Below are 20,727 nucleotides of genomic sequence, written 5' to 3' on the forward strand. Positions count from 1 at the left end.
TGAGTCATGGAAGGAGCTTGGTTCCCACTCAGTTGGTACGGATGCTAGCTAGCGTCTGGGCGATTCCAGAGTTGGACACCGGTGTCCAGGAACAGCAGGAAAACCCAGGACTCCAAGACACACAGGGCAGAGTTATTCCCCTCCAAGATGGATGGGACATGCAGTACCTCTGGGTGGAAGAACGTCTGGCAGGTGCCTCTCAGGACAGGTGAGAAAACAGGGCTCCAAAGGGATCCCAGGGTGAACTGAGTCCCAGAAAGGCTGAGCTCTTGGTTGGAACTGGGAGGTACAGGATAAACTGGGAAATAATCTCTGGTTCAAGTCCCAGTTCAGCCATGGAAACCCATTGGGCTGACCTTGTCCAAGTCACACTCTCTCAGCCTCAGGGGAAGGCAATGGCAAACCTCTCCTGAACAAATCTAGCCAAGAAAACCCCCATGATAGGTTTGCCTTAGAGTTGCCTAAGTCATAAGTGACTTGAAGATATGCAACAAATCCCAAAGAGAGGAGATTGGAATCCAATGCCCACCAGAAAGGAAAGACCAAATGGAAGTCCACACATGTGGGCTGTGAAACACAAGCAGCCTGGGTCAAGATATATATATATATATATATATATATATATATATATATAGTCATATTCAACCTGAGCCAGTGTGTTGCGATTTGAGCACTGGACTATGATTCTAGGGAACAGGGTTTGAATCCCCACTCGGCCATGGAAACCTATTGGGTGATCTTGGGAAAGTCACACTCTCTCAGAGGAAAGCAAAAGCAAACCCCCACCTATGGGTCGCCATGGGTTGAGAACAGCCTAAGGCACATGATAACAACAAAGCCATAGCTGTGTTAGTCTCTTTCAGTCTATAAAAGGCTCTTGCATGCATCTGATGAAGCAGACTTTGTCTATGAAAGCTTGTGCTGCAAACTTCTTTCTCTCACCTGGTTTTAAAGGTGTGTCGTTGTTGTTGTTGTTGTTGTGTGCCTTCTAATCATTTCTGACTTATGGCTAATCCTATCAGAGGGTTTTCTTGACAGGTTTCTTCACAAAGGTTTTGCCATTGCCATCCTCTGAGGCTGAGAGAATGTGACTTGCCCAGGGTCACCCAATGGGTTTGCATGGCCAAACCTGGATTCAAGCCTTGTCTTACAGAGCCAGCCCACTGCTCAAACCACTAAGAGTGGCCATGCATCTCCCAGGGAAATGTATGACATCTGCCAGGGAAAGTCCATTTGTGTCATCTGTTTATTTATTTACTGTCCCACTTTCCTCCAGAATTGGATTTAAAGCAGGTTTACCATCATCCTCTTGGTCCTCCAGAGATAATTTAAATTCATCCATCAATTATTAGTTACCTCTGTTTGTGCCTCTCTCCAACATTTCATATACAAAAACTGGGAGATCTGGGGACAAATAAGATCAGAGTGAGGCCAGGAGGGCAAACATTATCAATGAGGAAAGACTCAAAAGCTAGGCAAGGCTGCAACAGTTTACTTTTGTCTGGGCTGACTGGGAAGAGCAAGATTTGGTCTTCTTCCCCACCCCAATTTACTGAGTTTTTGCATCTTGAACTCAGTTTGCAGCAAAGGAAGCAAGCTGAGGACCAAGGGGGAAAGTGGGAAGAGGAAAGGGAAACCAGGGCATTTTAAAAGCACTTGTGAAAGTGGGATGGAAGAGGACTAATCCGCACTTTCCTTGCCAAACTGGGATGGTTGAAGCGTATGCTTTCTGTTGAAGGTATCAATTCTTTTCGAACCTTGTTTACTATTACTATTACTATTATTATTATTATAGTTTATTTATAGAGTGCCATAAATTTACACAGTGCTTTACATAGTCATCAACCAAGATACAGATGAAACCTGCTTACAGCTTACAATCTAAAATCAAAAGCAGCAAAAATGATAAAATAACAACTTATAATCTGTATGTCGTTTTTTATTTCACTGATTGTGCTTTTCCTGTCCATTCTTTGCCTTTGCAACATCATAAACTGGTTTTGGAGACTTTAGGTCAGAGCGAGGCTCATAAAGCCTTAAAACAAACAAGCAATTTGTATGAAGTGAAATCGAAAGTGATGTCCCATTTCTCTCTTTTGTCCACAGTTTCCATCCTGGCCTTTTCCCTCCTGCTAGCAAGAGTCCAGGGAGAGATCTCCGTAATCCCCATCACATGGGAACCATTGTTTCCAGTCGAAGGCCACAATGTGGTCCTAAGGCCAGGAGGTGCCTTCAAAAACGTGGTCTTTTGCTCTTGGTACCGGGGCCTGACATCCAACCAGGAGAACAAGATCTTCACCTATTACCTGCCTCCACATGCCAGGCAGGTCAATGGGCCTTCCTATACTGGCCAGGAGACTGTGGATTCAAGGTGTTCCCTTCATCTCAAGAACTTAACCACCACGGACTCTGGAAACTATACAGTGGTAGAGGGAGGACCTGGGAGCTTTAAATTTGGGCATGCGCACCTAATCATTTCTGGTATGGGTTATCCTCCATTTTCTGTATTTTATTCTATCCCTTTTGGGAACAGGGCTGGAGAAGTCTCTTGTCCTTCAATGGTTCCCAAAGTTTGGTCCTCCAGGTGTTTTGGACTTCAACTCCCAGAAGACCCAACCAACCTGGCCAACATCCAGGAATTCTGGGAGCCGAAGTCCAAAACACCTGGAGGACCAAACTTTGGGAACCAACGCTTTAATGGTTGCGTAGAAGAGGTAATGTCAGCAAGGGTTGCTGGTCCCTATCTCAGCCACCCATTTGGGACAGTTTTGGATTTCAACATATTTCAGAATTCCAGAATCAAGGGAGACCCAACCTGTGTTTTCTTATATTTTAACTACACTTATAACTCATTTTTACCTTCTGTGCTTCCAGTACAGCCTTGGCTGAATTCCCTTCTAACTTTTGTACAGTATTAATCTTTTTTGCTTCCCTGTAAACTGTTCCTTGTTTTAAATAAGAGCTGCCTTGCTGGGAGAAAAGTGGGGTCTGGGTTCATTTCATCAATCCATCAATGATGAGAGTCATAGCTCTTTGTGGGTTTTGGGGGCTCTGTGGCCATGTTCTCGAAGAGTTTGTTCCTGGCGTTTTGCCAGCATCTGTAGCTGTCATCTTCATACATTACAATGCCAGCCACAGATGATGGCGAAACATCAGGAAGAAACTCTTCCAGAACATGGCCACAGAGCCCCCAAAACCCACAAAAAACTATGGATGCTGGCCATGAAAGTCTTTGGCTTCACAATGATTAAAGCCATTCTGCATCAGACCAAAGTATCAGCCACTTCTGTTGGAGAACATCTGCAAGACACCAATAGGATTCTGACCACACACACATTCATATACACAAATACACATTTTGCTAGTGATTCTCTTCTCCACCTTTTCCTCTCTGCAGAGTTTCTGGCCAAGCCAGCTGTGTCTGCCCAGCCAAGTCCTATCCTTGGAGAGACCCTTGGCTCTGTCAGCCTCACATGCATCACCTCTTCGACACTCAGCAACATCCATTGGCTCTGGAACGGGCAGCTTCTTGCAGAAAACCCTCGAATCCAGCTCTCCTACGACAACCGGACGCTGTCTCTCCAATCCGCCCTCCGTGGGGACGCTGGCATGTACCAGTGCCAGGTGGCCAACCTTGCCGGCTCTGTAATAAGCGATGTCGCATATATCGAGGTGATCTGTGAGTAACTCTCTTCGGATTTTGGAATATTTGCATGTGCAGAATGAGGCGTCTTGGAGACGGGACCCAAGTCCAAACATGAAAGTTCATTTATGTTTCATATATGCTTATGCACATAGCCTGGAGGTCATTTTAGACATAATAGTTTAAAAGCGTTTGTGCATGAAAGAAAGCTGGTGTACAGGAACCACCAGAAAGCAGAAGTGTTACTGTCTTAGCCGCAATATTTTCAATTTTGAGGTTCCAGATAAGGGAGACTCAGCAGGTAAATGTGAATAGGAAACACTTACAAGCTTGTAAGTGTCTTGTTCTGGAACTACAGTGTCCCTCCACATTCTCTGGGATTTGGGGTGAAGGACCCCGAAGAATGTGGAAAAACTGCAAGTAAAGAAATAATATTCTTTTCACCTGAATGAATGTCTCTCTAGGAATCTCCAGGTCCTCCAGTGCAACTCTATGGTCAATATCTGCCAGAAGCTGATCATAGAATCATGCTGGAAGACCTACAAAAACCTAGAGAAGTGTTTTCTCTAGGAACCTCTATGTTCTCCTGCACAACTCTATGGTCAACTTCTGGCAGAGTTGCACTGATGGACCTAAGATTCCTAGAAATTCCTAGAGAGACCATACTGTTCAAAACCACAAAGCTGCAAAAGCCAAAGCTGCAAATACAGAGGGCCAATGATACATGTAGAGATTTTTGCCCCAGGCATTGAAGGAAAAGTAAGGGATTTGTGTGCCATCTCCAGTTCCAGTTTCATATTCTCTGTCTCACCTCTCTGCTCCAGATGGCCCCGATCCACCCGTGATCCAGCCGGATGAAAGGTTTCATGCTGAGCATTCAGACATCAAGCTCTCCTGCACAGCAAGCATCTTCCCCAGCGGACGCTACGTTTGGTTTTTCAACAGCCAGGCCTGTGGCAGAGGGCCAGAGTTGCTGATCCATGACATTACTCTGGAGAAAACAGGGACTTACACCTGCCAAGTAGAAAACATGCTGACTCTCCAAAGGAGAAACACCACTTTGGAAATCAAGGTGGTGCCAAGTGAGTAGCTGCAACATCTGTGGTCCCGGAGCCCAAGTTTGAGTAGCCAACACTTGAGTTGTATTGCTGCTCCTGATATCCTTTTCACCAACTATGCCAGAGGCAGCAGGGGATTTGCACGATGCAACTATGGCACCTTGGTACCACATTGGCAGCCCTTGGAATCCTGGGATATATAGTTTGCAGGGGGACTTTGAATGATCTGCCAGAGACCTCTGTTGTCTCACATTTTGGGTGGGGAGGAAAAAACATTTCTCAAAGGCCTCAAGCAGAAGAGTAGCAGGAAAAGTCTTTGTTCAGAGGGGTTTGTTTGCCTCTGCCTTCCTCTCAGGCTGAGAGACTGTGACTTGTTCCAGGTCACGCAGTGGGTTTCCAATGCCAAGCAGAGATTCGAACCATGGCCTCCCAGTATCCTAGCCCTACAAACATGGGTTCTGTGGTTTTGCTGGTTGCATTGGTACTTGCAAAATGCATGCTTCCAAAATAAGCTGAGTACCATGGAGAGCTCCTGAGGGACTCTAAGCAGAAGGAGCTGCAGATACAAGGTTCCATCTTGCGCCATAAGAAAGCTGTTGAGAAGTGGACAGTTTCGAAAGATTATTAGCAATTCTGGGCTTATTATTATTATTATTATCATCATCATCATCATCATTATTTAGGGTTAGTCTGTGGGAAAAAATGCAGGTGGCTTTTTGCTGAGAGAACGGCACTTTTTTATGCACAGAAAATATAATACACACATGGAAAGAGAATGCTAGGTTTTTGGCAGGAAACCTGTTTTCATCACAGAGGTATTGCTTACTGTTGAGAAAATACTTTTTTACTTGGTTCAGGAAACTTGGTTCTAGAGCACAAAATGCAATTTAAGTTAAAATGTGGATGTTTCAAGCAGCGTGAATCCCAGACTACGAAGGTCCCTGGCCAGGATTTGCCGTGCCAAGGTTTTCTAACCTCCCGAGAAACCCATTTTTGACCATTTCAAATATTCTGTCTGCCTTTAGCAAGAGATAGCACTGCATCTGCCAAGTTTGGCATGACCGAAGCTGAACAATAACACACGGGTTGTAGCAAAAAAAAAGAAGAAGGAAGTTTAGCCTTCTTTGTAAAAACATTTCAAATTAGTTTACTTAACAGTACTTGTCCAGAAGGACAAATTGGAGCAAAGCAGGAGAAGAGAGAGTCTGGTAACACAAACAGACTGCAGACTAGCAATTCCTGAGTTTGCTGACTCTTAGCCATTTCTCTGCTCTCTTCACAGGCCATGTGCATAACATCACCATCTCTGGGCCCTCCGAAGCCATAGAGAACCAGCCTGCCTCCTTGCATTGTGCCTCTGTGGGATTCGAGGTTTCTTACTCGTGGTTTAAAGAAGGCCAGAAGCTGGGAGCAGGAGGACGAGTCTCCTTTTTGGACAACAACCAGACGCTAATGTTCAGCCCAAGCAGCCAAAGTGACGCCGGCTCCTACTCCTGCCTGGCCTCCAACAGCCTCTCTTCCAACTCCAGCGACCCTCATGTCTTGGACATCATTTGTAAGTCTGGGTTCTTGGCCGAGGGAAAGGGAAAGCAGCTGAGCCTGCAAGTCCAAAAAGGCTCATAGTTGCCATTCAGTCTGCTTCGTACATATGAGTACATATATTTCCCCCATTTCTTAGATGTATTGCTCACTTTGGAATGGCCTCACCTGCAACTGTGGGGCTGTGCTATCTAGCTTTGAAAGCAGATCTTTATTTCTTGCCCAACTTGCTTCAAGGAGGAGACTGCAGCCAGGAATCTGCCAGCCGTCCTGCCTCTTGCTTTAACCCAGTCATTTTCATCCTCAGACCCTGCTTTTTGCCTTGGAGAAAGCTATATCTTTGGCCTATAACGCCCAGAGTGCCAGAAGTGTGCATCATGCTGCCTCAGAATGCAGCCTGAAAGGAATCGTATCCTGAATCCATATTTTTTAAGCTCCCTGCATGTAGAGAACTAGTGCATCAAGGAGAGGCTTTATATCCTAGAATGCTAGCTTACTACACACAGGGAAGTAATTTTATTTTATTTTTTTCCCTTGAACTCTGCAGCCATTAAAAATATGATTCTCTTGTGAAGAATCTCGGCTGCATCCTGCAAAGTCTGTTGACCAGCTTTCATTTGGATCTCATGCAGCGGATCCTGATGGTGACCTTTTAGGCACTAGTTTGCAAAAGGATCTTGTCCACTGGGACCAGGGAACTAATTCTGCAAAACAGCGCTTTGTGTCTTTCTTTCCAGCAACGCGTGTAAATTGTGTGTGTGTTCCTCTTCTCCCCAGATGGACCTGACATCCCTGTGATCCATGAAGAGGTTTTCATCCAGCGTTCGAAGGTCCGGCTTTCCTGCAGAGCCATTTCATTCCCTGAAGCAAATTATGTTTGGTTTCTCAATGGAAAGGAACTTCCAAACAAAGCAGACACCATCGTGCGGGATTTTGCCCCAGAGGACTCTGGGAATTATACCTGCCAAGCTGAAAATGTCCGCTCTCGCCAGAAAACAAATACCACGATAGTGATCAATATGTTAGGTATGTAGCCAATGCACAGGTCAAAATATTGGGGGCTTGGAGCAACAGATGATAACTAATTCCACTTTAATGGCTGTGGCTGCATCCTATGGGATCCTGGGATTTGTAGAACTGGGAATCCCTCAAATGAAAATCCCAGGATTCCATAGGATATTACCATGGCGGTTAAAGTGGGATCATAGTGGTATAATTGTTGTGTGAAAGAGACCTAAGTTAATGATTATAACTTGCCTCATGCAGTCAGCTGTGATGTCCACACGATAGACTTATACCACTTTGATACCACTTGGATTGCTATGGCTTCATCCTCTGGAATCCTGGGATTTGTAGTTTGGGGAGGCACTACAGCTCTCTGGCTGAGAATCCTAAATGCTTCCTGAAACTAGTAATGCAGAATTCTAAATACCTCCTGAAACTAAAAATGAAAATAATGCAATTTGATGCTTCTATACCTGCTGGGGATCTATCTCACAGAATCCTGGGACGTTTAGTTTTGTGAGGCACCAGCAAGACCTTGCAAAACTACAAATCCCAGGATTCCACAGCATGGAGCTACAGCACTTAGGGTGGTGTCAAACTGCATTCTTTCTACAGTGTAGATGCAACCACATGTTCTGCGAAAGCTTATGGCATAATAAGTTTTATAAGCCATAAAGTTCCAGAAGATTCTTTGCTATGTGCGGAAAGCGTCACAGCTTGAGTTGGGGAGGGGCAGATAGCTTTGCATGCAGGAAGTCCTGAGTTCAAATCCTGGTATCACTAGCATATATAGATATAGACATAGACATAATCAGCAAGGCTGGAGAAAAGTTACTGTTCTGGATGCATGCTACAAAGCAAGACAGAGCAGTCTGGCAGAAAGAAGTCTATATAGCAATGCTGAGTTGTAGAAGATGAAGCCATATTCCTAAGAATGCTGATTTCCCATTTGATTTCTCCTTTGTGGTTGTGGTTTGCTTAGGAAAAAGAAGAGACATCGATGGAATCGAGGAAGATGAGGAAAGAGTCAAGCTATAGTAAGTATCCCCTGAATACATGCATGAGTACGCTGGGCAAGCACCTACATCAGGCCCAGGGCGCATCTACACTGTGGAAATAATGCAGTTTGACACCACTTTAAGTGCTTTTCTCAACCAAAGAAGAGGGGAAAAGTAGAGATAGCATAAGATCATGTCAAGAAGAATGTAATCCACAAACCAACATGGTACTGAGGAGGGCTATCTTTAGGGGGATTATAAATCCCACAATCCCCCGGATGGCATGTGCCATCAAGAAGGTAAATCTCCTGGCATCCCAGAAAGCTCTCTTCCTGAGATATAGATGGCATAAGAGAAACAGGTCACCATGCCAAAGGTCTCCTGTATTTGTTCAAACTAACAAACTCCTGAGCCATCCACTTTGCCACAGCAATGGGTCAAATTAAAACAGATCTAATTCTCAGACCTAAGAGTTCCATGTTAAACAGGGCCTTTCCATAAACCTCTCTTTTTCCATGCAGCAAGCATGGAAACGGCCATATGCTAGAAGTCATTGTGGCTCAACAATAGGTGGACCTCCAAACACTATTGGAATGCAGCTCCCAGCAGCCGAAGGCAAGGCAGCTGATGGTGAAGGATGATGAGAGCTGCAATCCAAAAATACCTAGTGGAGCCCATGGTTCCCACCTTTGCCTTAAATGGAGTCATTGCTCAAAGCTGTCCAACCCGGATCTGGTCCCTTGCACTGTTAGAGAAACTGGTATCAAAATTATGGCTAGCTAAAGAAGAAATGCGGGGGGAGATGCACATTTGTAGTCTTCGGGTGTCCCTTCCATTTTATTTGCAAGCAAGGATTTGTCATCGCATGGTCCATCAGAGCATCACATCAGGTTGTGGACAAGTGCTTTCTGATATGGCTTTGGTTATTTCTGATCAGATGGAGAAAGGAGCTGGGCTTTCCTTGGTCAGCAAGGCAGCAAACTGGGACCAGGAGTGCATCACTGCATTCAATCATCCAGTCTCTCCATCGATTCTCGTCACTTGCTGGTTGTCCGTTTTATTGGTCTCTCTTCCCTTGGTAAAGTGTTTTTAATCAAAATGTTTCAATGAACCTACAAATAAAAAAGAAATCGTTTTATCATTAAGAAGTCTGTGTTAAGGCAATGTTTTGGTCAGGCTGAGCCAGAGATCACAGAGGGGCTTGTGCAAGCTTTTTGAGCGCTCCCAAACTCACCATCAGGTGAAATGGTAAAAACAAGGGAAAGGAAGGAAGCGGAAGGAGGAATCCCTGAACCATAGAGTTCTCAGGGACTTGTCCTCCAAGGGTCATCCAGCCCAACCCTCTCATGGAGACCAAAGTCCTGGAGAGCCAGGGCCTTAGACTGGACTGTGAGAGGGTTCTTTGTGCCCTCAAACCAGGCTGAAGTCACGCAGGTGGCATTTCCCAAGCAGCCCAGCCTCCCAATCTCTCCCTGCTAGGAATGGTGTTGGTGAGGAGGGCTGCAAGGTCTCAGATCCCTGACCATCCCTTGCATGGATGCTGGTGGCTTCTGTGGCCCCGGAGCGGTACGTCTATTCTTGGGGTTTAGCCTGAGCTTCCCGTGGTTCTGAAAACCATGTTTGGTGCATTAGATAGCTCCCTTCCAGTTAGTTCAAACCCTGGAGTGGATTCACCATCCCACAGATGATCAGGGAGCCTTCAGCCGCCAAACCCAGCCTGTCAATCCCTCGCTCTCTCCTTGCCTTGCTGACTGTTAGGATCCCTGGGGCTGAGACCTCACAACTATTTCCATGTCCTCCAAATCATCCCACTTGGAGCGGAGGTTGTAACCCCTTTTCCATCTGACCGGAAAGGGATTGCCTCTTGAGCCCCTGGACTTACCTCTGCTGGAATGAAGGTGTGCGGAAGGAAGACATCCCTTAGCCTTAACAAGGGCGACCTGATGAAAAGAGAAGACTGGGAGTCAAATCCAGCCACAGAATGCTTTTCCTTTTAAATGGGTATCTCATTTCTTTTGCGTTTAGGGTTTGAAAGAGCAAGCCATGGGCCTTCCTTCAGGAGCACACACCAGGAGCATGATCCTTTATCCAAAAGGGGACCAGGACTCCTGGAGTCCTTGGCTTGCTCCACTGGTCAGCTCTTGACCGACCTTCAGCCATGCAGCCCAAGAGCCTAGACCTCTTACTCACGGGAAATGGAGACAACCGCCACAGTCAGGACCACCAATGCCACTATGCACCCAACAGCAATTCCCCCAATGGCCGCAGTGGACAATCCTCGAGTATCAGGATGGCTCTCAAGAGCTGAAAGGAGAAAGCACACTGTGAGGGGCATGTCCTGGCACTATTGCATCACCCATCCGGACTGGCATGGGTTTGGCTGGGCCCAAGTGCTCCTGCAGCTGGAGTCCTTAAATGCCTTTTATCTGAGGATGTGATTCATAGGTTCTTTTCAGGAAGCGCTAAATATTCCGGTGTGACTCAGTGCAATACCTTTGCAATATATTGAGCTACAAGGCCTAGAACAGTGATGGCAAACCTATGGCATGCGTGCCAGAGGTGGCACTCAGAGCCCTCTCTGTGGGCACACATGCCCTAGCACAGAGTTTGCCAAAGTTTCCTACTAGAAAGCCAGAGGAATGTGGCACTTTGCAATAAATAAGTGGGATCTGGGTTGCAGTTTGTGCACTTGGTTTGTAAAAGATTCACCATCACTGGCCTAGACGTTCCTAGAGAGAACACTCCTCCAGGCATTTGTTGGTCCTCCAGCACAATTCAGTGACCAGCTCATGACAGATGTTGACCATAGAGTTGCACTGGAAGACTTAAGAGACTCTTAGAGAGGCATTCCCTCGGGTTAAAAAATAGTATTTTTTTTAAAATTGCATTTCTCTCTCTTTCACGAGGATCCTGTGTCTACTAGCACCTACTGAGAAGAATTGAATCCACCCAAGTCAAAGCTGGAAATGTGTGTGGAGGGTAAACTGCGCAGCCAAAGTACGGCTAAAATGTACAAATAAAAATAAAACAAACCAAGGGAGCAAAACAACAACAAGCATTGACTGCTCTCAGTGCCTAAATAGTATGTATAAAGCATGATTTGAACATACCTCGGACCACAAGGTCCACTTGCCCTTGGTTCACTAACCCAGGTCCATCCATCATGACTATGTAGGTCCGGGTGTCGTTGAGAATTAAATTTTTGATGTGAAGGGAGCAGTCTGAGTCCATAGTCTCTCTCCCGGTGTAGCCCTCGCCCTCCGTATGGCCTTTGAATGGAGGGAGGTAATAGATAAGGATGAGGTGCGTATCTGCGGATTTGTCTCGGAACCAGCGGCAAAATACGGTGCCATTTGGGACGCCTCCTGCTCTGAGGGTGACACTCTGTCCTTCGATCGGCTGCGATGGGTCCAATGTGACACTGACCGTCCCTCTTTTGGTCCCTCCAGTCAACAGGAAGCAACAGCTCAGGATGGAGGCTGCGGTGCAAGAAAAAGGGAGAAGGGACATCACTTCAAGCAAGCACCAGTTCAAGGGGAAAGCCCAGGCCCCCCACAGCGGCCACCAAACAGGGCCATAGTTCGGGTCTCTAGAAAAGTCTTCTTTAGGGTCTCTCAAAAATCTTTTCTTTCCAAATTTTGGTTTTGCAAAAAGACTTTAGCCAGTGTGCGGAGATACAACCCCTTCAACGTCCAAGTCTGAATCCCAAGGAGCCCTACTGAATCCATGATTGTGTGGTGAGTGGACACCTATGGACATCCCACTGACTCAGTGGGTCTGCTCTTGTTGGGAGCTAACCAATAGGATTCACACCATCATCATCTCCACCATCATCATCATCACCATCTTCATCACCATCACAACCCTCTTCTTCCTCCCCCTCAGCATCATCATCATCACCATCATCACCATCATCATCCTCATCCACCGAACTCTGTGTTTTTCCTCTTTTGTTCATCCAGGCTTCCAGGCCTCATAAGGAGCCGCCTGCTGGTCTTCAGCCCCCCAATCCCCGGGACTCCTGCCCCCCAGGAAATTCCCCTTCCCTCCCGAATTGCTTACGTTCTGCAGGACCTGAAAGCCTCTGCTGAGCATTGAGAAATTTCACTTGCAAAGGAAAAGGTACCCAGAAGACCCAAGAGAAGGCATGCTTGGGTTTGGAGGAGGCTTTCTCCCTCTCCAGAAAGCCAAGCCTCCAGGAACGGAAGGAAGTGTTCAGTTGGGGCTCCAGAATTCCTATTTGGGGCGGAAAGACCCTCCTTTGCCCCTCCCCAAAAAACTGCCCCAGCTGGGTGCCTTCTGCTTGTAGCCCCAATGGGTTCAGCCCTGCTGGTGGGGGTGGTTCTTGGTGGTGTTGTGGGATGCCTTCGAGTCCTTGCCTCTAATGGCGACCTTCAGGCGAACCAAGCATGACGTTGGGGTTGGCTATGGCCATCCTCTGAGGCTGAGAGAGTGTGACTTGCCCAGTGGGTTTTCTGGCCCTTGACTTTCATCTCGGGGGTCCAAAGGGGAGAGTCGCCCCCTTGAGAGCTCTGCTAACCAGCCCCACCAGCAGAGACCCCCCTCCCCTAAGGGTGGTCCCGATCCGAGCCCTGCTCTGACCTGCCAGGAGGAGGGCCAGCCAGGAGGGGCTCTTGGCCCTGAGGGACCCCCCCATCCTGCTCCTCGGGGTCTCCCTCCCTGGGTCTCCTCGGAAGGAAGGGAAGGAAGGAAGGGCTCTCCTCGGCTGGCCCCGATCCGCCCTAGCCAGGCCAAGAGCAGCAGCAGCAGCAGGTCAGGGGAGGAGGGGGGCGATTGGGGGCTCCGTCGCCAGGAGACCAAGGAGGGGGGCCTTTGTGAGCGAAGCAGGGGAGGGTCCCTGGGGGCAGCCCCTCCCCAGCCCCCCCCGGACCTCCCCCCTCCCCCCCCAAATAGGGCACAGCAGCCCTGCCAGGTGGGCCAGGCAGGAGCCCAAGGGATCGCGACGCATAGCCCTCCTCCCTGGGACAGACCCTCGCCCCCCAAGTGCTGCTGGAAGGGTCTCTCAAGGAGAACATTCTGCCCTGGGAGAGATGAGAGAGAGAGAGAGAGAGAGAGAGAGAGAGAGAGAGAGATATTTCTGAGATGGGAGGGGGGATGAGATAGAGAGACAGACAGACAGAGAAGAAAGGAGAGAGAGAGAGATGTGTGTGAGAGAGAGAATAGATGAAAGAGAGAGATGAGATGGATGGATGGATAGATAGATATAGATAGACAGTTCAATCCATCTCCTTGCACAGGAGGGCCATATTTTAGGTCTGGCGAAGTCACATCTTTGAGAGAGAGAGAGAGATGTGTGTGAGAGAGAGAATAGATGAAAGAGAGAGATGAGATAGATGGATGGATGGATAGATAGATAGATAGATAGATAGACAGTTCAATCCATCTCCTTGCACAGGAGGGCTGTATTTTAGGTCTGGCGAAATCACATCTTTATTGAGGCACCAAGATACTGTTTTCAGAGAAGCCTGCCTACAAATAAAGACCAACTGGAACTTGAATGGCATCAACAGGACTTTAATCATCAAATGTACTCATCAGGTCACACTGTTAGTTGTCCCTTTTACTCCTCTGCCTTCCCTTTGCCAGGTGTCATTCATCAAAAGCTTCAGGGAACCTAAAAATCACATCAAAAAAACACAGTGGTCATATGAAGGCAACTGGCTCTTTCCGGTCAAGCCAGAGATGATGAGGTTCTCCAAATCTCATCACCAGGCGACATGATGAACAAAACATGGGTCAAAGGGTCTCATAATGGCAGAACCATGGAGCTGTGAGGGACCCCAGGGATCATCTGCCTCAACTTTGCGGCAGAGGCTAGAGCCATGGAGAGCCAGCCTTCGGTCAGAGCCTTAGGATCGATGGTGGCAGGGATCCCCAGGGGTTCAAATTAGGCCAAAGTCATGGGTGGCATTTCCCAGGTGGCTCCCATCTCCCAATCTTTCTCTGCAAGATGGCATTGCAGGGAGGGGAGAGTATTGCATGGTCCTGGTGGCATGATCCATTTCCAAGCTGGAGGGGAAAGAGGGCATCGATGGCTGGGTTCCTCAGCAGAGATCTGCGCTTCGATCCAGAAGACACTGCCAGGCACTGAGGCACTGGGGCTCCTTTGGCAAAGACCACCATCTGCAAAGGAGCCTTTGGAGGTCTGAAACCCATGGACCAAATCGCCACTGCCCCCCTTCAAATGGTGTCTGGTGGCTCCATGGCCATGGAGCGGTTATGTCCACTCTGGTTTTACCCTCAGCTCTCTATGGTACTGAAAACCACTCCCAGAATTGGTTCAGTGCATTCAGTAGCTCCTTTCCAGTTAGATTCCAGCCTGGAGTGGATTCAGCAGCTGATGATGATGTGGGAGCCCTCAGTCACTCCAACCTAACCTTTTGCTGAGAGGCCTTACCTCTTCTAGTAGGAACGCGTGTTCATGGATGGGGTCCCATCTCCTTGATGAGAAGAACCTGAGAAAAGGAGGAGACTGGGAGTCAAAGCCAACCAAAGAATGCTTTTGTGTTTAGGTTTTGAAAGAGCAAACCAGGAGGAGCCTTCAGGGTGGCAGGCGCCTTCCTTCGTCCGGAAGGGAGCCAAGACTCATGGGGTCCAGACTTGCTCCACTGGTCAGTCTCCCTTCCTGACCCACCATTGGCCATGCAGCCCATGCAGCTGGACCTCTTACTCACGGGAAGCGAAGTAAGCCACTGCAACCAAGACCACCAATGCCACTATGCACCCAATGATAATTCCAGAAGCAGCCGCAGTGGACAGTCCACGAGTATCAATACGGGTCTCAACATCTGAAAGGAGAAAGCACACGTTGAGGAGCATGTCATGGCACTGAGCATCCAGACTGGCATGGCTAGAAATCAGCAGAGGGTCCATCCGTTAAGACAGTGGTTCTCAACCTTCCTAACACTGCAACCCTTTAATACAGTTCCTCATGTTGTGGTGACCCCCATCCATAAAATTATTTCCATTGCTACCATTGGGAATATGTGTTTTCGGATCGTCTCAGGTGACCCCTGTGAAAGGGTTATTCGACCCCAAAAGGGGTCATGACCCACAGGTTGAGAACCACTGAGTTAGGAGATGGTTACCCAGGTTCTAGTGGGATGCCTTAGCAAATTCCCAAACTCTGACTTTCCAAGTGTTTTGGCCTTCAGCTCCCAGTATGCCAGACTATTGGCCCAGATGGCTTAATTTTGGGAACTGGAGTCCAAAACAACAGGGGGACAACAGTTTGGGGATCACTGTACAAGATTAACTCCTCGTGGTTTGCTAAACAGAAGGAAAATAGAAGAAAGGGGCCTTTGTGGAAATCTGGTCCCATTCCAGATCATCTCTCTACAGGCTGCATCAGTAGAAACATTGTCTAGATGAAGGGAATTCCTAGTGCCACTCTATTCAGCTTTGGTCAGGCCTCAACTGGAATAATACTGTGTCCAGTTCTGGGCATCACAATTCAAAAAGGATGTTGAGAAGCTGGAGCCCTGTGTCCAGAGGAGGGCCACCAAAATGGGGAAGGGTCTGGAAACCATAAAGCACCATGAGGAGAGGGAGCTGGGTATGCTTAGCCTGGAGAAGAGAAGGTTAAGAGGTGAAATGACAGCGCTGTTTAAATATAGGAAGGGATGTCCTATTGAGGATGGAACAAGCTTGTTTTCTGCTGCTCCAGAGACTAGAAGCTGGAATAATGGATGCAAGCTACAGGAGAAGAGATTTCAGCCCAACATTAGGAGGAACTTCCTGATGGTAAGAACTGTTCGAGAGTGAAAGACGCTTCCTTGGAGTGTGATGGGTCTCCTTCTTCGGAGGTCTTTAAACAGAGGCTGGATGGCCATCTGCCTGGTTTGCTTTGAGTGGGAGTTCCTGCATGGCAGATTGGGATTGGACTGGATGGTCCTTTGGGGGTCTCCTCCAAGTCTTCTAGGATTCTAGGAGGCCCACCATCTCCTCACCTACAGCTGTGGAATAAGAGACTATGAACTCAGACTGGTTTTGCAATGGACCTGATCCTCACTGAACTTGGCTGTGAGTTGCAACCAGTGTCTGGTTAAAATTTAAAAGTAAAAGTAAAGCCAAGCGAGGAAGGAGGCCAAGCCGCCAGAAGAAAGGCAGTGCTCTGGGTGCAGAGAGAAGGCCTTACCTGCCACCACAATGTCCATTTTCCCCTCTGCATAAATCCCGGGGCCATCCATCGTGAACTGATAGGATCCGGAGTCCTTCACAGTTAAATCTCGGATGTGAAGAGAGCAGTCGGGCTTCAGGACCTCTCGCCCAGTGAAGCCTTCTCCTTCTATCTTCCCAGCGAGCGGAGGAAGGAAACGGACCAGGAGGAGGCCTCTATTAACAGCTGCCCATCGATGCCAACGGCAGGCCACAGTGTTGTTTGGGATCTTGGAGACTTTTAGGCTGAGACTCTGCCCTTCCAGCGGCTTCGGTGGGTCTGCCATGATAGTTACGGTCCTCAGCTTGAACCCTCCAGTCAACATGAAGCACAGGCTCAGGAGAGATGCTGCAGCATAAGGGGCAAAGAGAGAGAGAAGGGACATTGCTCTTGTTGTTGCTGGTGTTGTGTGCCTCCAAGTCGTTTCTGACTCATGGCAACCCTAAGGCCATATATATATATAAATGTATATATTTGTTGTTGTTGTTGTTGTTGTGTGCTTTCGTTTGCCATTGCCATCCTCTGAGGCTGAGAGAGTGTGACTTGTCCAAGATCACCCAGGGTCAACTCAAACCACAACAGCAGGCTAGCTGTTACATATAGTGTCTCTGTGTGTGTATTTGTTGTTATTGTTGTATGCGTTCAAATTGTTTCTGATCCTAAGGCCTGCTATCATGGGGGTTTCTCGGCAAGTTTCTTCAGAGGGGCTTTGCCATGGCCATAATGAGGCTGAGAGAGTGTAACCTGCCGAAAGCCACCCAGGGTCAACTGAAACCATATCAGTGGGAACACACAACACACACACAGTGTGTGTGTGTGTGTGTGTGTGTGTGTGTGTGTGTTGTTTTTGTTCTATGCCTAAAGGTTGTTTTCAACTTATGGCAAGAATGCTTGCCCATAGAGAAGAATAGAATACTTGCCCATAGGGAAACTATGCCTCCCCATAGGGAATCACTGGAGAATATGGGCCCATAGGGAATCATTGGGCAATATTTCCCCATAGGAAACCATTAGCGAATCCCCTGGCTAGCGAATACTTGCCACGAGCCCTTATGGGCAAGTGAGTTTTCTCTGTGGGCAAGTCCTGCCCTTTGCCCTGCCCCCCTCCGGAGGTTGAGAGAGTGTGACCTCTCCTCCAAGGCCCCCAGGGGCTCTCTTGGCTGGTCCCAGAACCAAGCCCTTGGAGGTTGGCCTCCTTTGGGGGAGGCCTGGTTTCCTCAATGTGGATGGATGGGGCCCCCAAGACCCGGGGGACCCCCAAAGGCCTGGCCCTGGAAGGCTCCTAGCCAGCCCCCTCCCCCTGAAGGCCCCGATCCCAGCCCTCTGACCTGCCAGGAGGGGGGCCAGAGAAGAGGCATTGGCCCCCAGGGACCCCCCCATCCTGCTCCTCCTCGGGTCTCCCTCCCTGGATCTCTTCTCGGGGAAGAAGGGTCTCCTCTGCTGGCCCCGATCCGCCTCTGACCAATGGGGAGGGCGATGGGGGGCTCCGTCGCCTGGAGAACAAGGGGAGGGGCCTTTGTGAGAAAAGCCAGGGGGGTCCCTCGGGGGCATCTAGTCCTGCCCCTCTTGCCTTGAGACCCAGGAGGGGCCTTTTGGGGGGGAGGTCTAAAGAGAGGAGGAAGGAGGAGAGGAAAAAGATGGAAGAGGAAAAAGGAGGAGGAGGAAGGGCAGGGAATGCAGAGGAAGAAGAAAAGAGGAGGAGAAAAGAGGAGCAAAGGCCCCATGGCCTCGTCCCTTTCTCCCCAGCTGACCAGCCCCAGAGGGCTCCAAGGGTTCATAGAGTTGGAAGAGAGCCCCAAAAGGGCCCTGACCCAGTCCAAGCCCCCTTCTGTCATGCAGGAACTCCCTCTCTCTCTCTCTCTCTCAAGGCACCCCAAGAGATGGCCATCCAGCCCCTCTTTAAAACCTCCAGCAGCCTCCAAGGCAGGAACAGCTCTTGCTGGCCCAAAAGGTCCACACCCAACTCCCTTACAACCCCCAAAATAACACAATTACAACAAGCCAGCTTTGTATTTCAAGTCAACTTCCAATAAGAAGGGCGTTTGAAAGCCATTTCTTATACTGTGTGATCATGTGAAACCAAAACCAGTGTCCTTTTGGAATGTACAGTATATCTAAGCTTGCAACATACTTTTGGAGGTTTTATTTAAAGGTTCTGTTAGTGTTATTGCGTTGCTCTGTTCATGAATGGCATAGCTTCCTTCCTCCCTCCCTTCCTTCCTTCCTTCCTTCCTTCCTTCCTTTCTTTTTACTTCCTCTGCAATGGCAAAACCTGTTCCCTTTAGGATAAATGATTTCTTTCCCCATCAGTATTTACCTTTCTGCACAACATATATTAATAACTCCAGATGACACTAATATATATATACATGTTGTAAGCCACCTTGGGTCCCAACTTGGGAGAAAGGAGGATAAAAATCAAACAAACATACATACATACATAAAGGAATGGGGATGCTGCAGCCCAAGAAGACACTTTGGGTGACCTGGACATTCATGTGTCCACAGGAAAGACCTCCAAAGAGGGGCATTCAGTCACATGCCTCCCAAAGCATTTTATGAGACAGCAAGGAAGGAATCCTTGAGGATTTCTGCCCTAAGAAAGCCCTCTGAAAGTCCCCAGAAGTCAACAGGAGACCTGAAATCACATACGCATAAAGGAGAAACCCCACAAAGTCCACATATCCTTTTATTTGCAAGCCAGGAATTATCATCCTACGGTTCAGTATGGATCCCATGAGGTTCTGGAGAAATGCTTTCTGCAATGGATCATTCCTGCTTTTGGTGGAGAATGGAGCTGGAGGACCAACTGGATGTTGAATTGCATCAAAAGGACTTGGATCACCTTAGTTCCTGCTTGCTAGTTGTCTCTTTTATTCATCTTGTCTTTCCTTTGCCAGGCGTTATTAATCAAAATCCTCAATTAACCTAAGAATAAATCAATATTTACACATCACAGGGCTCATATCAAAGGAAAGGCTTTTTTGGGTCAAGCCAGAGATCAGGAAGGAGGCTGCGGTTTCTCCAAATCTCATCACCAGACTTCGGGATAATCTTAAAAAGAGGTAAAGGAAGGTGGAGGATGAAAGAGCCACAGAATGGCCAAACCATGGAAGTCACTGTCCAGAGGCCATTTGTGCCAGACCCCAAAGCCATGGAAAAGCCAGCCCACCTCCCAGAAAGCCCTAGCCTCTCAGGCCCCTGGTCTTACCTCTGCTAGAGCGAACGCGTTCTTCTAGTAGGAACGCGTGTTCATGGAAGGGGTCCCACTCCATGATGGGAAGACCCTGAGCAAAGGAGGAGACTGGGAGTCTAAGCCAACCAAAGAATGCTTTTGTGTTTAGGGTTTGAACGGTCAAACCAGGAGGAACCTTCAGGGTGGCAGGCGCCTTCCTTCATCCAGAAGGGAGCCAGGACTCCTGGGGTCCAGGCTTGCTCCAATGGCCAGTCTCCCTTCCTGACCCACCATTGGCCATGCAGCCCATGAAGCTAGACCTCTTACTCACGGGAAATGAAGAAAGCCATCGCGGCCAGGACCACCAATGCAAGCATGCACCCAACGACAATGCCAGCAATGCTGCTTGTAGACAATCCGCGAGTATCAACATCAGTCCCATTATTGGTATCATGATGGCTATCATTATGGGTCTTGCCTGAAAGGAGAAAGCACACCTTGAGGGGCATGTCATGGCACTGACCACCCAGACTGGCATAATAATAATATTAATAATAATAATAATAATAATAATAAAATTTATTTCTATTTCCGACCTCTCCCAATGGATTGAAGCAGGATTACAAGCATAAAACCACAATAACAAGCATAAAACCACAATAACATCTAGATTACAATAAAATATCATCACTTAGAAATACAGTTCAGAACAATAAAAACATCATCTAACATGCAGTATTACATCCAAATGTAGGGTTTTCTTAGGTTCTTCATAGAAGATCGGGTGGGTAGGCCTGCCGGAAGAGATCCGTCTTTAGTGCCTTCTTAAAAGCATCCAAGGTAGTAATCAGATGGATCTCTTCCAGCAAGTTGTTCCATAACTTTGGGGCTATGGCTGTATACTGTCTGTGGGAAGTTGTTGTTAGTCTGATCTTTGAGTGTTCTAATAAATTCTTCCCAGATGTTCTGAGAATGTGGGGCAGATTATGTAGGAAGAGGCGTTCCTTCAAGTAACTCGGGCCCAAGCCATGTAGGGCTTTAAAGGTAATTACCAACACTTTGTATTGCGCCCAGAAGCTAATCGGCAACCAATAAAGGGATTTTATGTTATGTGGTCTGACCTAGATGTT

General features: G+C 47.9%; 3 protein-coding genes across 3 annotated transcripts; 1 reads left to right on the forward strand and 2 right to left on the reverse strand.

Annotated features, from left to right (window-relative positions):
- The first annotated feature begins 147 nt into the window (after positions 1 to 147).
- Positions 148 to 9,356, forward strand: LOC149304712 (cell adhesion molecule CEACAM5-like). The gene is made up of 8 exons (XM_089479105.1): positions 148 to 208; positions 2,107 to 2,481; positions 3,398 to 3,679; positions 4,468 to 4,725; positions 5,984 to 6,256; positions 7,018 to 7,266; positions 8,228 to 8,282; positions 9,181 to 9,356. Coding segments are annotated over exons 1-8 (1,554 nt in total). The 3' UTR covers positions 9,182 to 9,356.
- Positions 9,347 to 12,900, reverse strand: LOC149304713 (cell adhesion molecule CEACAM6-like). The gene is made up of 5 exons (XM_089479106.1): positions 12,846 to 12,900; positions 11,354 to 11,722; positions 10,430 to 10,547; positions 10,126 to 10,183; positions 9,347 to 9,355 (listed from the first exon to the last, which is right to left on the reverse strand). Exons 1-5 carry the CDS (start codon positions 12,898 to 12,900, stop codon positions 9,347 to 9,349), a joined length of 609 nt encoding a protein of 202 aa, XP_089335232.1.
- An 896-nt stretch (positions 12,901 to 13,796) lies between these two features.
- On the reverse strand, positions 13,797 to 19,182 carry LOC149304714 (cell adhesion molecule CEACAM16-like). Its single transcript, XM_089479236.1, has 5 exons — positions 19,142 to 19,182; positions 16,402 to 16,770; positions 14,939 to 15,052; positions 14,662 to 14,719; positions 13,797 to 13,878 (listed from the first exon to the last, which is right to left on the reverse strand). The coding sequence occupies exons 1-4, from the start codon at positions 19,158 to 19,160 to the stop codon at positions 14,667 to 14,669; spliced, it is 555 nt and encodes a 184-aa protein (XP_089335362.1). The 5' UTR covers positions 19,161 to 19,182; the 3' UTR covers positions 13,797 to 13,878; positions 14,662 to 14,666.
- Between the last annotated feature and the right edge of the window lie 1,545 nt (positions 19,183 to 20,727).

This window comes from Sceloporus occidentalis, unplaced genomic scaffold (assembly GCF_023333645.1).
Source record: "Sceloporus occidentalis isolate IW3139 unplaced genomic scaffold, rSceOcc1.0.p SCAF_13, whole genome shotgun sequence".
NCBI classification, from domain to species: Eukaryota; Metazoa; Chordata; class Lepidosauria; order Squamata; family Phrynosomatidae; genus Sceloporus; species Sceloporus occidentalis.

Bases quoted from the DNA above. Each gene is read 5' to 3' on its own strand.
- LOC149304712 (XM_089479105.1), top strand. From the start codon at position 148: ATGGATGGGACATGCAGTACCTCTGGGTGGAAGAACGTCTGGCAGGTG. The intron at 209-2,106 runs GTGAGAAAACAG...TTTTGTCCACAG, and splicing joins GCAGGTGCCTCTCAGGACAG to TTTCCATCCTGGCCTTTTCC. The intron at 4,726-5,983 runs GTGAGTAGCTGC...CTCTCTTCACAG, and splicing joins GGAAATCAAGGTGGTGCCAA to GCCATGTGCATAACATCACC.
- LOC149304713 (XM_089479106.1), bottom strand. From the start codon at position 12,900: ATGGGGGGGTCCCTCAGGGCCAAGAGCCCCTCCTGGCTGGCCCTCCTC. The intron at 11,723-12,845 runs GTCAGAGCAGGG...CTTGCACCGCAG, and splicing joins GCTGGCCCTCCTCCTGGCAG to CCTCCATCCTGAGCTGTTGC. The intron at 10,548-11,353 runs GTATGTTCAAAT...TTCTCCTTTCAG, and splicing joins AGTGGACCTTGTGGTCCGAG to CTCTTGAGAGCCATCCTGAT.
- LOC149304714 (XM_089479236.1), bottom strand. The intron at 15,053-16,401 runs GTAAGGCCTTCT...TTCTCCTTTCAG, and splicing joins AATGGACATTGTGGTGGCAG to ATGTTGAGACCCGTATTGAT. The intron at 14,720-14,938 runs GTGAGTAAGAGG...TCCTTTTCTCAG, and splicing joins AGTGGCTTACTTCGCTTCCC to GTTCTTCTCATCAAGGAGAT.